General features: G+C 42.8%; 1 protein-coding gene across 1 annotated transcript; it reads left to right on the top strand.

Annotated features, from left to right (window-relative positions):
• The first annotated feature begins 462 nt into the window (after positions 1 to 462).
• Positions 463 to 8,552, top strand: LOC147717215 (eukaryotic translation initiation factor 1-like). Its single transcript, XM_086924167.1, has 4 exons — positions 463 to 664; positions 6,234 to 6,397; positions 7,652 to 7,753; positions 7,861 to 8,552. Exons 1-4 carry the CDS (start codon positions 634 to 636, stop codon positions 7,903 to 7,905), a joined length of 342 nt encoding a protein of 113 aa, XP_086780293.1. The 5' UTR covers positions 463 to 633; the 3' UTR covers positions 7,906 to 8,552.
• The last annotated feature ends 3,336 nt before the right edge of the window (positions 8,553 to 11,888 follow it).

Raw genomic sequence — 11,888 nt, 5'->3', positions numbered from 1 at the left:
CCCCAAAGGAGTATCGGCGCTAGTACTGCAGATTAAAATGCAACAGAAAAATCGTGATCTCGTAAAATATATTAACTGATGTTAACTTAAAATAAAGTTAAATACATCGATGTTTAAAAAGTTCAACGTTGTCTCGTCGCTATTTATTGACTTTCACGTCGTAAACAACAGAGAACAATAATTGGAAAACAATTACTAATGACCTCAATACGAGCCACCACGTCTACTTCCTGTAGGCGAGGTTAATTATGCGTTTTTGCGTGTACAGGTTCACGTGACTATTTCACAAATTTGTGTCCTTCGCGGAGACCATGCTAAGATCAGGCGAAAGCTTATCGGGTTTCAGTCTTTTCGTCTGCCTCGAAGTTCTTTACGGATCATCAACAGTTTGGCCTGGCCCTAACAAGGCCACCGCCCTGACGCACACATTTCGTCAATCGCATCACAATTGCGTGATGACGAACACACGCAACGGTATATAACTGCTCGAGCGTCGGCCATTTTATAAAACATCTTTTGTCCTTTCTGAGCTGTTGTTGAAATATCGTTTGTTCGAGCCCTCCCTGAATCGACTACAACCATCCGCCTAGTACTCAGCCGACAGTTTCCATCAAGGAAAAAGAAGCATATCGTATGTCCGGTATCCAGAACCTCCAGTCGTTCGGTGAGAAATATTTCTTATTAGAGGAGGTTTTTTTTGTGTGCTCGTATACGTGTAAGAGATTATTTTTCTTCAATTATACTCTAGGTTTCTGTTAAGTTTAGAGTTATGACATAGTTTTGTTTTATTCAGTAATAGTGCTGATTCATGGTGCGTAAGAGACCAGTGGTTCGTTAAAAATTGTAAATACGCCTTTTAAAATGGCGTTTCTCTTTGGGTGTTACTGGTGTTTTGACGATGGCGCTAGTTCGCTGCATAGCTGGGCGCAGTGGCACACCAACCAATGTAACTAATGGTTGGTATTTATCGTTATTAATGTATTTTTAGTTTTGGCCTGCTTGTGCAATCGCATATATTTAATATATCTTAAAAGGGAGCCCTTATTACTTCACAAAGACCGAATTACTGCTCTTGTTCGTGTTTTTGTTAACTTCCCCTTGGCTGGACACATTTAAAATACTTCTACTAAAGCGGTAGCTGCCAAGGTTTCAGATTGTTATGTGCTGACGATTTCATATTGTCAGAGTAATTGAGTGACATTTCAACAACTGAGTGACACTACTTTCAAAAGACAAATCAAGCAATGAAAAGGGGAACCTAAATATCAGAAATTACACCCATTTGAGCAACGAGAAATTGTGAGAAGATTTTAAAACTACTGCAAAGCACTGGAAATTAAAGAGAACACACGTAACCTAGAGGTCACAATTCCTCTGCAGACAGCCTTTTATATCTAAAAGCCACACTGATCAGTCTGATTAAAAATCAATGTGTTGATAACCGCAGGGTGTGTGGCGCTGCCCGTTATTTATTAACAATTTGAGGCTGAAGCTACTTTGCATGGATAGTCTAAGCAATTAACATTATAACACAATTAAGCATGGGGGCGCAGGCAAACCTCCAGAGAAGAGGCTGACTAAGGTACACATAGTCTTGGGGTCACAACTCTGCTGTAGACCATTTTATTTCAAATATATACTTTTTGAGAGAGAGCATTAAGAAGCCCAAGCTATCTAAGAGTACTTGCACCAGTGCGTGTTATGTAGCAGGCTGTAAAAGTAGTCTAAAAAATACATAAGGCAAGAAGTGTTTACTTTAAAACCTACTTGCACTCGCGTACTGATCCTGAAGATGAATGATTTATTGTGGCAGTTGAGACCGGCTGTCTGTGCTGCGGCAGCGAGCTGGGATCTGCTCCCGCAACATGAAAAGCTTAGCCAGCTCCTATACTGCTGCATAGGTTCGCCAGCGACTCAGGCCTGCCTGACTCTTGTAAGCCACAGGTAGGCCTGAGGTCATGGGTTGAGTCGCCAGACTGGATCCCATCATGCTGCTCTCAGCTTGCCTAGCACTTAGCAGGCTGTTGACCAACATAATTTTGTCCTAGATGCCGTGCGTCCCTGGGAATCAATCCATTCCTCAAGATCTCCCACCAGGACAGGGTCGAATAGCTCTAAACTGGCGCGCAGTTCAGAATTACGGCGCTTCCTAAAGTGGAGCCAAAACCTTTGATGAAATGCCGCCCGCAAGCGGCAGCTGAGCTCTGCATAACTGCGTGACCTGTGACTCGTCACCCGCCTTAGCCTGTGTCTTTGAAGCATTTACTAGTAGTCCAGGTATGGCACTGACGCCTGTGAGATCTTCGGCAGTTATGCGCATGTTTACTCGGGCCCCGGTGTGTCTGACTACTATGGAAAAATTGTAGCAAGCAGAGTACAGCAACAGGCAGATCTTTAGCCTGCCGGGAGCACCGCGTTCTGCCAGACTGTAGGTCAGTCATGCATTAAAGCACCGCTCTTGCTTGTTTGCAGAGAAGGCGCTATAAAGCGTGATTTTGCATTTCAGTGCGGTGTTGCAGATTACCGCACTGAAATGCGTTAGATTAACACCTGATTTGTGATACTTGGCAGGACTGTAAAGCTGTTACTGTTTAAGCCCCCTTTACTGTCCAGAGAAGATCTCTACCAACGGAAAAGGCAGATCGCTTCTAACCGTATGCTGGAATGCTTGTTTTTTATTACTTAGTTGTGTATAGCAGATGCTTTAGCCCTAGAATGTTAGTGGCATTCCTTGTTCATGCCTCAGTACTTTTCTTTGACCTTTTGTAGGTATTCTCAGATTGATTAAATTTCAGCTTAATTTTTTTGGTCATTATGATCAAATTCTAAAAAGTGTAATAAACATTGCAGTTAAAATACAAAAGTTTATGTACAGGAACTATGCTATATTTTGCCACCAAACGGGAAGTCACAATTGCAGTTACCTTGCAGTTAGATGAAAGTAACTTTATTTGAGTGGTGCAGTGGCACCAGTACCAAAAGCTCTAGTGGCCCCGCTACATGCAGAATATTGCTATATTTTAGTACTGAACAGTCACAAGTGCAGTTACATTGCAGGCACTACGGCCATGATTTCAATGGTGGTACTGTGGCACTGGACCAAAAGTTATGCCAACTGCTCTAAACACCAAATATTGCTATATTTACCTACTTAACCCCTTCGCTGCGGCGGCTATTCCGCCGCTGCGCTAAGGGGGTGGGGCGGCCGCGCAGCGGCTCCATACTAGTGACGGAACCGCTCCGTCGCGGCTCGCGGGTGAGCTGTGCTTGTGACGGAACGGTTCTGTCACGAACCCGCCCATTAAAGCATCAGTGCCGCGCGGCGAGCGGGCCGTGACGGAAGCGTTCCGTCACAAGCACAGCTCACCCGTGGCTTGTGACGGAGGGGGTTCCGTCACAAGCATGGGAGGGGTTAATAAGCAGTCACAAGTGCAGTTACATTGTAGGCACTAGGGCCATTGTTTCAATGGTGCAGTGGCACTGGGCCATTATTTCAATGGTGCAGTGGCACTGGCCCCAAGTTATCAGAACTCCTCTGAACACGATATTGCTATAACATCAATTCTTTTTTCCTTCTTTCAAAGTTTTATTAATTACTGGTATTGTACCACTAGTAACAGCACAATATGTTTCTATGGTTTTTTTGTGCATAAACTAGTCCTAACGCTACAACTTAAAACAATGCAATAGGTTTTGATTAAGTTAGTCCTTTGCTTTGCTAATGGTATTGTATAGCAAAGCAAATGGCTTTAACTTAATAAAAGGCAAGACCTGTTGCATTTTCAATGCTTGCTTGTTTATGGGTTTAATTACTGTGCCTTCCAACTATCCAGGAATCTTCCTGTCAGGAGTATTTCATGAAAAAGGATGTGAAGCTAGCTGGACCACCAGGTGATCTCTGCTTTTATTATTACAGCAGATAAATTATCTAGTCCAATGGATGTTATCGGGCACTGGGTTACTACAGTATCTTTGTTATAGGTCTCTTCCAGGATCTTCAAATCCGCAAAGTACTTAACTGTCTGATTTTCTCTGCACTATGGGTCTTAAATGCCCTGTAAAACAGTAAACAATCAGTGTTGTACTTATCTTGTGCATTTGCTCACTGCTGTACCAGATTTTAAAGTTGTATCTTCTCCTGAAGGGGTAACCACAATGGGCAAGATTATTTTATTGCTTAGGCAGCACCTTTGTGTTTGCACTCATCGTCGCTCTTAGCCCTTGCATATCTGTCCTGTTATTTCAATAAATGATCTCGATTCTGTGCCTGACCTTGATGTCACACATACTCTGGGCTCTTTACCGGTCTTTCACAAAACTAAGATCAAAGTGAAGCACCTTGTTAAAGCACTGCACTTAGGGCATAGGAAATACCAATCGAAATTGAACCTTCCTCACCCCTGCACTTATTTGCCTCGACCCCGAAATCAATCCCCAACCCTAAACTTACCGCTAGTGTCTGTTTCCCTCAGCCACGGGCGGGGTCTGCCTTGTTGCTCAGAGAACCGGAGCCCCAGGTCTGTTTCATCCTCCTGGGGAGCGCATCAGCACCGGGGCAAGGCCGCAAGCTCTAAGGATGAGCGGCTGCAGCACCTCACCCCTACCCCGGCTTTCTAGGCACTGGTGGCAGAAAAAGCAGGGCATGTCCACGTGCCCCTGCGTGAAGCCAGCGAGCACCACCAGGCAGAAGCAGCCAAGTACCGATTCTACAGCTTTTCTTCTTCCCCTAAGGCTGCTCAAGGGAGTCGGCAGCGCTAGGTTTAAAGGTCAGACAAGAAATCTGTTCCCACAGCCCCTCCCAATCTTAGTTTACTTTTCAACTGTCTGTTCCCCATCTCTCTCAGCCTTGATGCTACATTTGAAGTCGCTCCTCTGACAGATGTCTACATCTGCATTCCTTCTCTTGACACAGCGTACCAAGACTGTCTTAAATGAGGACCACTCGTAGGAGCAAAAAAATGGTGACGGTTTAATTTGAAAGAAACGCTCATACTTTTTCAGTTATGAGCATCAACTTTCGAAGGAACAGTCTGCGAAAAATTCCTTTACCACAATACACTCTCAAACTGAGGAAAATAAAGTGCGTACTACCTAATGAGGTAGTCACGCCGCTGGTAAAAGATCGAATTACGGTGGGCGTAGCCAAAAGGAGACTAGGCGGCAACAAGGAGGGACTAAGAAGCCTCCTTTACAATCAGAAGCCAGCGTTTTGCATTGAAGATGAGGCTGGTCAATCAAAGATTGGCGGGGCTTCAACTCCATTTACGAGAGCTTCGGAGTCTATTGATTTCAAGAAGCTCTTGAATGCTGAGAGCAGCGCATGCGCTGCCTTCGACAGCAGAGGCCTAAAAAACAGATTAATTACTTGGGGGGGAAGCCTAATGCATTTACCAATGCTTATTTACACATGGTTGCTTGAGGACTCTTGATGGTCTAACGTTGCATGTTTAGAGTTAAGTATTTCGATGTGCCCAACTGCCAAGTACTAGTCACTGTGTGACTACCAGTTTTTGGTGTGGTGTTGCTGCCCAATTTTGTGCGTTTAAAATGGCTGACTTGCAGTCCTAAGATTTATTTTCTGTTAGCCTAGTCTAGCTTTGGGGTTCGTCCGTAGTGGTAACATCAATGTGCGTGAGGGGCATTGCTTGTCACTTTAACTGGGACGCCTCCCACCCTGAGGGTGAAGCTACCATTTTAATACAGGCATTCTCTAGTAGCTGCCATTTCGCAGCGGTTAACTAAGTTATTTGATGCAGTTAGTCGTATTCTGTCCTAGAACTTCGATTTTTTTTTTTTAAGAATGTGAAGGGTAAAACATTTTTTAGTGATCTAATTAAATTGAGGTTTTTACCCTCATTTAACAATCTTGGATAACAGTATCCTATCACTGTACGCAATTTGTGTGCTCTGTAGAACTGAACCACTTGACTTGTCGAGCATTGCTTGGCTCAGACATAGCCCGGCTTACTGGCGTTAGCTATGTAGTGAATGGTGGCCTCAAAACAGTGAAGTTTGAGCTTCTTGCACAAGTATGCAATGTCGGATATCCAATTACACGTGGTTAGTGATTGCATGCAGCCTCAATCTATCTCTTGATCAGCATGACTTGGTTTTTTTGTTCCAAGCCCAGCAGTGATCAATTGGTTTACGGTCTGTGTTTACAAGACTTATTTTGCTACATTGTCACAGAATATGTAATGGAAAGCTTGCTTATTTAATGTTTTGTGTTTCAGACCCCTTTGCTGATGCAACCAAGAGTGATGCCTGGCTCCCAGCTGGGACAGAGGATTCTATTCATATAAGGATCCAACAGAGAAACGGCAGAAAGACCCTCACAACCGTGCAAGGGATTGCAGATGATTACGATAAAAAGAAGTTAGTCAAGGCCTTTAAAAAGGTATGTGGTGTTAGTAAATGGACCTCTAAAGTGTACGAAGTAGTGCTTTTTAAGAGTAATTTCAGTAAAACAGCTCTAGTTAACAGCACGATGGGGGGGGGGGGTGAATAGCTTGGTCTGGGTTGATCAAGACTTGACATGTCCAAAGTCCTGGTTAGTTCAGCTACCCAATTGGTTGCCCTTAATCTCCACTTCTATATTTAGAGGTAGAGTTCCAGGCGCATGAATGATTCACATGGTCAAGACTATTCCTTTAAGTGTAAGCAACTCATTTCTTATAGCTTAAATTCGACAAAACCGGAAAGGTGGTGTGATATTTATTGTACTAGATATATTGTCACTGGTGGGATAGATAATTGTCTTGGTTACAATCCTAGTAATGGTGTATAATCAGAGCCACTAGAATTATGCATCGGTGGAGAACCAAATTGTCAGGTTTGACTACATTATGCAGCAAGAAAACGTAGTTTGTGTGGGGCATTTTTGGTAGTGCAACAGTTTTTACGTACTTAAACATTGCCTAAGAATAGGCTTCACTTCAGTACCAGTTTAACACCCAAAGCGGTAAGTAACTAATGTGGCCTGTCGGTCATTCCGAACACAGAGCAGTAACACATCTCTGCGTCTTAACCCCTTCCATGCTGGGCCGTTTCCGCCGCTGTGCGGTAAACAAAAGAACAGGGCGGGGCCGTGACGAACCCCAGCCGTCATCAGCACACGAGCGCCGCAGAGCGTGACGGCTGGGGTTCGTCACCAGCATGGAAGGGGTTAATAACTTATGGTTGAGATCATAAAACAAACCATTTATGCCACAGTAAGCAGATTATGCAGCAGGTGATTTATGTGGAACGCGAAGCAGCCTCAAAAGCAAGTAATTTCAGTTTCTTCTAGTGTAGCGTGGATTTTAGTGCCTTTTGCTTTTAAATCTGCATGGCGCCCCGCCCCAGCATTTCTTAACCTTAATTTTTAAATTACCTCCATAAATTATGCTGGGGCTTGCTACACCACTTGTAACATGCAGTATACAGGTTATTGCTCCTTGTACTCAAGCTGACTGTAATCGTGGCCTGAGTCTAGTAGTTTTATTTGTCCAGTATATGAACATTAGTCTTGTGTGCATCCATCAGCTATCCTGATTTACTTTGGTCCCAGTGAAAGTAATTTTTTGTTTTGTACCTTTTTTTTACTTCTAATATAATTAGGTTCTGTCTAAAATTGGGAGCTTGCTGATATAACTTTTTTTTCTCTTTCCAGAAATTTGCTTGCAATGGTACTGTGGTTGAGCACCCAGAATACGGAGAGGTAATCCAGCTTCAAGGTGACCAGCGTAAAAACGCATGCCAGTTCCTCATTGAGGTAAGCCACATCCCCCCCACCCCCCCCCATTCCCCTCCCCCACACACAGTTTGTAGCGATGTGGTTATTGAAAGCTAAATATTAAAGTTGATGCTCTTTTTTTGCAGGTGGGACTGGCAAAGGATGACCAGCTTAAAGTCCATGGCTTCTAAATGCTCCAGTTCGTAGGATTCCATCTGGAATGAGTAGCCAGTCCTCGTCGCAAGTTAAACTGAACAGCATGTGAAAATGCCCTTTCACAATTTTAAGGACATGCTACAATAATGTAATAAACAGCATCAACATCTGTAGTGGGAGGCTCTTTGCTGGAGGGTTGGTTGGAAACAATTATGACAGGACTGTAATCCTAAAGTAAAACATGGCTCAGAATCCAACCATGTGGAAAATTCCACAATCTAATAAAGCATTTCAGAAGTCAAAGTATCACATAGCACACGTGCAGTATAGTAGCAACGTTTTTGCAATTAATGGAGAGAAAGGCTGACTGCTAAGATAAAATAGTGATGCGAGAGGCTCCCTATGTGTGGCACTATAGCATTTTGGTTTTACCCTGACCAGAAGCTTACCCCACTTGATATACCTAGGTGAGAAGTCAAACTGGTCAGTAAAAGAGTTTAAGAAACGAGATGAGGGAACAATAACAGATGGACACTTTGTGCTCTTAGTTCAGGTAAAAAAAATGAAGCTACAGAAATGGGGAGTGCTGCTAGCTAATTTAACCATTATGGCGAAAAGCATGAGCTTTGTTTTATTTGTAATGTATTAAACTCTTATTCAATAAACCTGTTTTCAGAATCCAGTGTGCCTGTTAACTAGTATGTGAATATAAAACTGTTGGGTGATTTGTCGTTCAAGAGTACCTGGTTGACTTAAGTGAATAATTAAATGACATTTTGAGATTCTATTCTGTACTTCGACTGGTATGCATGTATTTGACTTTTAACAGTATATTGCACATGAAAAAAATAGGTTGTGGCTTCTATATAGCTGAAACATGCATAGATAGAGTAGCTATGAATTGATTCACTGATAATGTTGCCCTTTAGAAAGCAATCTAAAGAGGGTAACTGATTGCCGACCCTCTTTCCAGAAAGGGCTTGAAAAATTCTCTGCTTAACCATGGAGTGACGAGGCAAATAAGCACCTACAGTTCTGTCTCTGCTTTGTTGTGGATTATCCATAATTTATGAAATAAAAGGGACTCTAGCACATGTAGAATGCAGGTATTTGAGATCTAGTTAATACTTTAAACTGTGGGCATAAGTGTTGTCTAGAGGACTGATGTTGGGACTTGAAGTGAGGCTCTGATCTGCTTTAGTAAAGGGATGCATGCCATCACGAGCTAGTCTGTGGCGTGCATATTAATAAAGCATGCAAGTTATTGACAAATGGTATTGCCTTGGAAACAAATGGAATTGACGTCTGCTAGTTAACAATCTAGTTTTAGGCCAGATTTCACACAGGAAACGTCTGGCAGCATGTGGCTGGGTAATCCCATGGTAATCGGTGTGTCTAGTACCCTTGGTATCCAGGCTTGAGGTGGTAGAGGGAGTTATGCCGAGTTTCTTGCCTATGATAATTATTTCATGTACATTTCCGTGGACACAATCTTAATGTAGGTGAGATGTAAAGGTTTTTTTCTCCCGCCTAGCCTGAAGCATGCAGCGCTTCGTAAAACGAGCACTTTAAAACACCAACTTGCTCACATAGCAAGTTCGGAGTTTGGTACTTGGTTTAAGGGCTTGAGATGGTCAGCTGAGGATCAATGGATACCTGTACAAACTGTTGCAGATTGTTTTTTAATTGTAGCCTGCCACTGTGATAGTCCTTCAAACATCTACATAACATTTAGTTGTATACTGCCGTTTCATGTCCGCTTATTCCAATCCTAATGAGCATTGTCAAAGGCAATATGTTTTACCTATGCAAGAGGTATTGGCTTTGTTTTTCAGCCAGGTTGCACAGCAACATGGCTAAAATATATTAAAGTGCTGTGCCAGGGGTCGGAGTTGGTCACGTCACAAATTTACATAAAAAAATAAATTGCAACCATGCTGCACAGCTGCTATACAACATGGCTAAAGTCATTGAAAAGGTTATAGTTCTCGGATACCCTTCAGTTCAGACCAGAAATTATAACTGAGTGCAGAGTTTAGAAAAGTATTCAAGGTTTAATTTAGATTTAATAGCTGTGTAGTACTTCATAATATGCACATGTGCAAATATAAATACCTACATGTATGGATGTATTTACATTCATTTATCCTGTACAGCAATTATCGTTTGGCTTTGACCATAAATTGGGCACATTGCCATTAAACTGATGAATACAAGATCAAGACTTCAGTTTCTGTGACATTGCTAGACTCCCCGCAAGTTGTTTTCAGAGACTGACCCTTACAACAGCATATTTTCAGTGGACATGAAAAAGTTCAGCTGTTCTCAGATGGTGCATACGAAGGAGAAATCCTTTAGCAATGAGTTGTATAGTTGACGGCTGCTCCTGTAGCTTTTGGATCGTGCAGACTATTTAGGACGGTTGCTGCAGCCTGCAAGGGCAGCTCGTGTGGTATTAAGACCGATATAACCACAGTTCAGTGTACAACACTGCATGCATGTTCGCAGGTTTTGTACAGACTGCTTAGTGTAGCTCTTAGACTGCACATAGTTAAGTAAAGCTCTTGGGTTCCATTTGTCAACAGCTCTGTGGATTTGTTTCCTGTTATGTGCGTACAACATTCAGTGCACCTCTTGGGTTCTGTTTTCGCACAGGTTCAGTGCAGCCCTCTGGTCCCATGCACACAGCTAGAGTTATCTGCTCACACCTAAAGAGAAGCTTTTTGGTTCCTGCACCCCCTGTACAGTTAGTATGTGATATTACGTAAAGGGACACAGCTCACCACCGCACTTGCTCGCTCTGTCAAGCAGAGGCTCTGATATAAATCACTTCCACAGAGCCAGAGATTGAAGTTCGGATCTGTACTGGGGCGAGCTGCTCCAGAGCCCAAACCAATGACTAACAAGCCCCAGGACAGAGTAAGAATACCATGCCACCACTGCAGTGTTGCCCCTCTGACGCTCCCATCGGCTATTAACAAGCTCTGACACTGGCAGTGTGCAAAGGCATTAAGGTGCCAGCAACAATGCAGGATGGTGACCGCCTGCGAAAATGAGCACATCTAATGCCTGAACCAAAGTAAAACCAGTAACTATACATGATTGGGGGGTGGGCCCATGTGTAAGGACTGACATCCAACGGGCGCAGGCACTTTCTGGGAGGATTTCCTGAACCTAAATAAAACTAGCCTTTGTAATGTAATAGGTCTCTCTAGTGAAAATGTGAGCTATTGGTTATGCAAATGGAATTACCAAAGCTAAGCAGTCTGGCACTCACAAGCTTGCCATTTTTAGGTCTCGTGACCTATCAATGCGCATGCACATATGTATTTCTATCTGTTACCCTGTCACCACATCCACCATCACATCCACCACCACTTTCACCACATCCACCATCACATCCACCGCCACCACATCCACCCCCGCCACCACATCCACCCCCGCCACTACATCCACCCCCATGACCACCACATCCACCACCAACACATCCACCACATCCACCACCAGATCCACCACCACCACCACATCTATATGTGTGTGGCTCTGTGTGTAGGTGCAAATGCAATGTTCTTGGATTTTCGTCACAATAACATACACTGAACATAATCTTCACAAAAGTTATTTACAAACGTTTAAGCTATTGCCATTATAAATTACAATAACTTATTTAAGTATTAATTATTTACAAAATTATAAGCCATTGTTATTTGTAATATCAATACATCGAAGTCCCGTAAATACAACACATATTGCATTACAATTTCTATAGGTGCCACATTTGCAAAAATTAAAACTATTGACATTGTAACTGACAAAGCTATTAATTTTGCTACTTTCAAAACCAACACATAAACAAAAAAAGTGTCATTTACAATACCAATAGCTCAAACTTTCCTAATGCGAGACTTATTGCATTTCCAATGTTTGTTAAACCTGCTTATTCTGCAAGCATATGCAATGCACTAACCGCGTAAACGTAATATGATTGCCAACTTAAAGTGCCGTGCATGGTTGTACA

Source organism: Lissotriton vulgaris, chromosome 5 (genome assembly GCF_964263255.1).
Source record: "Lissotriton vulgaris chromosome 5, aLisVul1.2, whole genome shotgun sequence".
NCBI lineage: Eukaryota > Metazoa > Chordata > Amphibia > Caudata > Salamandridae > Lissotriton > Lissotriton vulgaris.
Note: the sequence above shows the minus strand (reverse complement) of the source record. Positions and strands in the feature narration are given on the sequence as shown.

Coding starts and splice junctions, on each gene's coding strand:
- LOC147717215 (XM_086924167.1), top strand. CDS start 634: ATGTCCGGTATCCAGAACCTCCAGTCGTTCG. Junction 665..6,233: donor CCAGAACCTCCAGTCGTTCG/GTGAGAAATATT, acceptor TTTGTGTTTCAG/ACCCCTTTGCTGATGCAACC. Junction 7,754..7,860: donor CATGCCAGTTCCTCATTGAG/GTAAGCCACATC, acceptor CTTTTTTTGCAG/GTGGGACTGGCAAAGGATGA.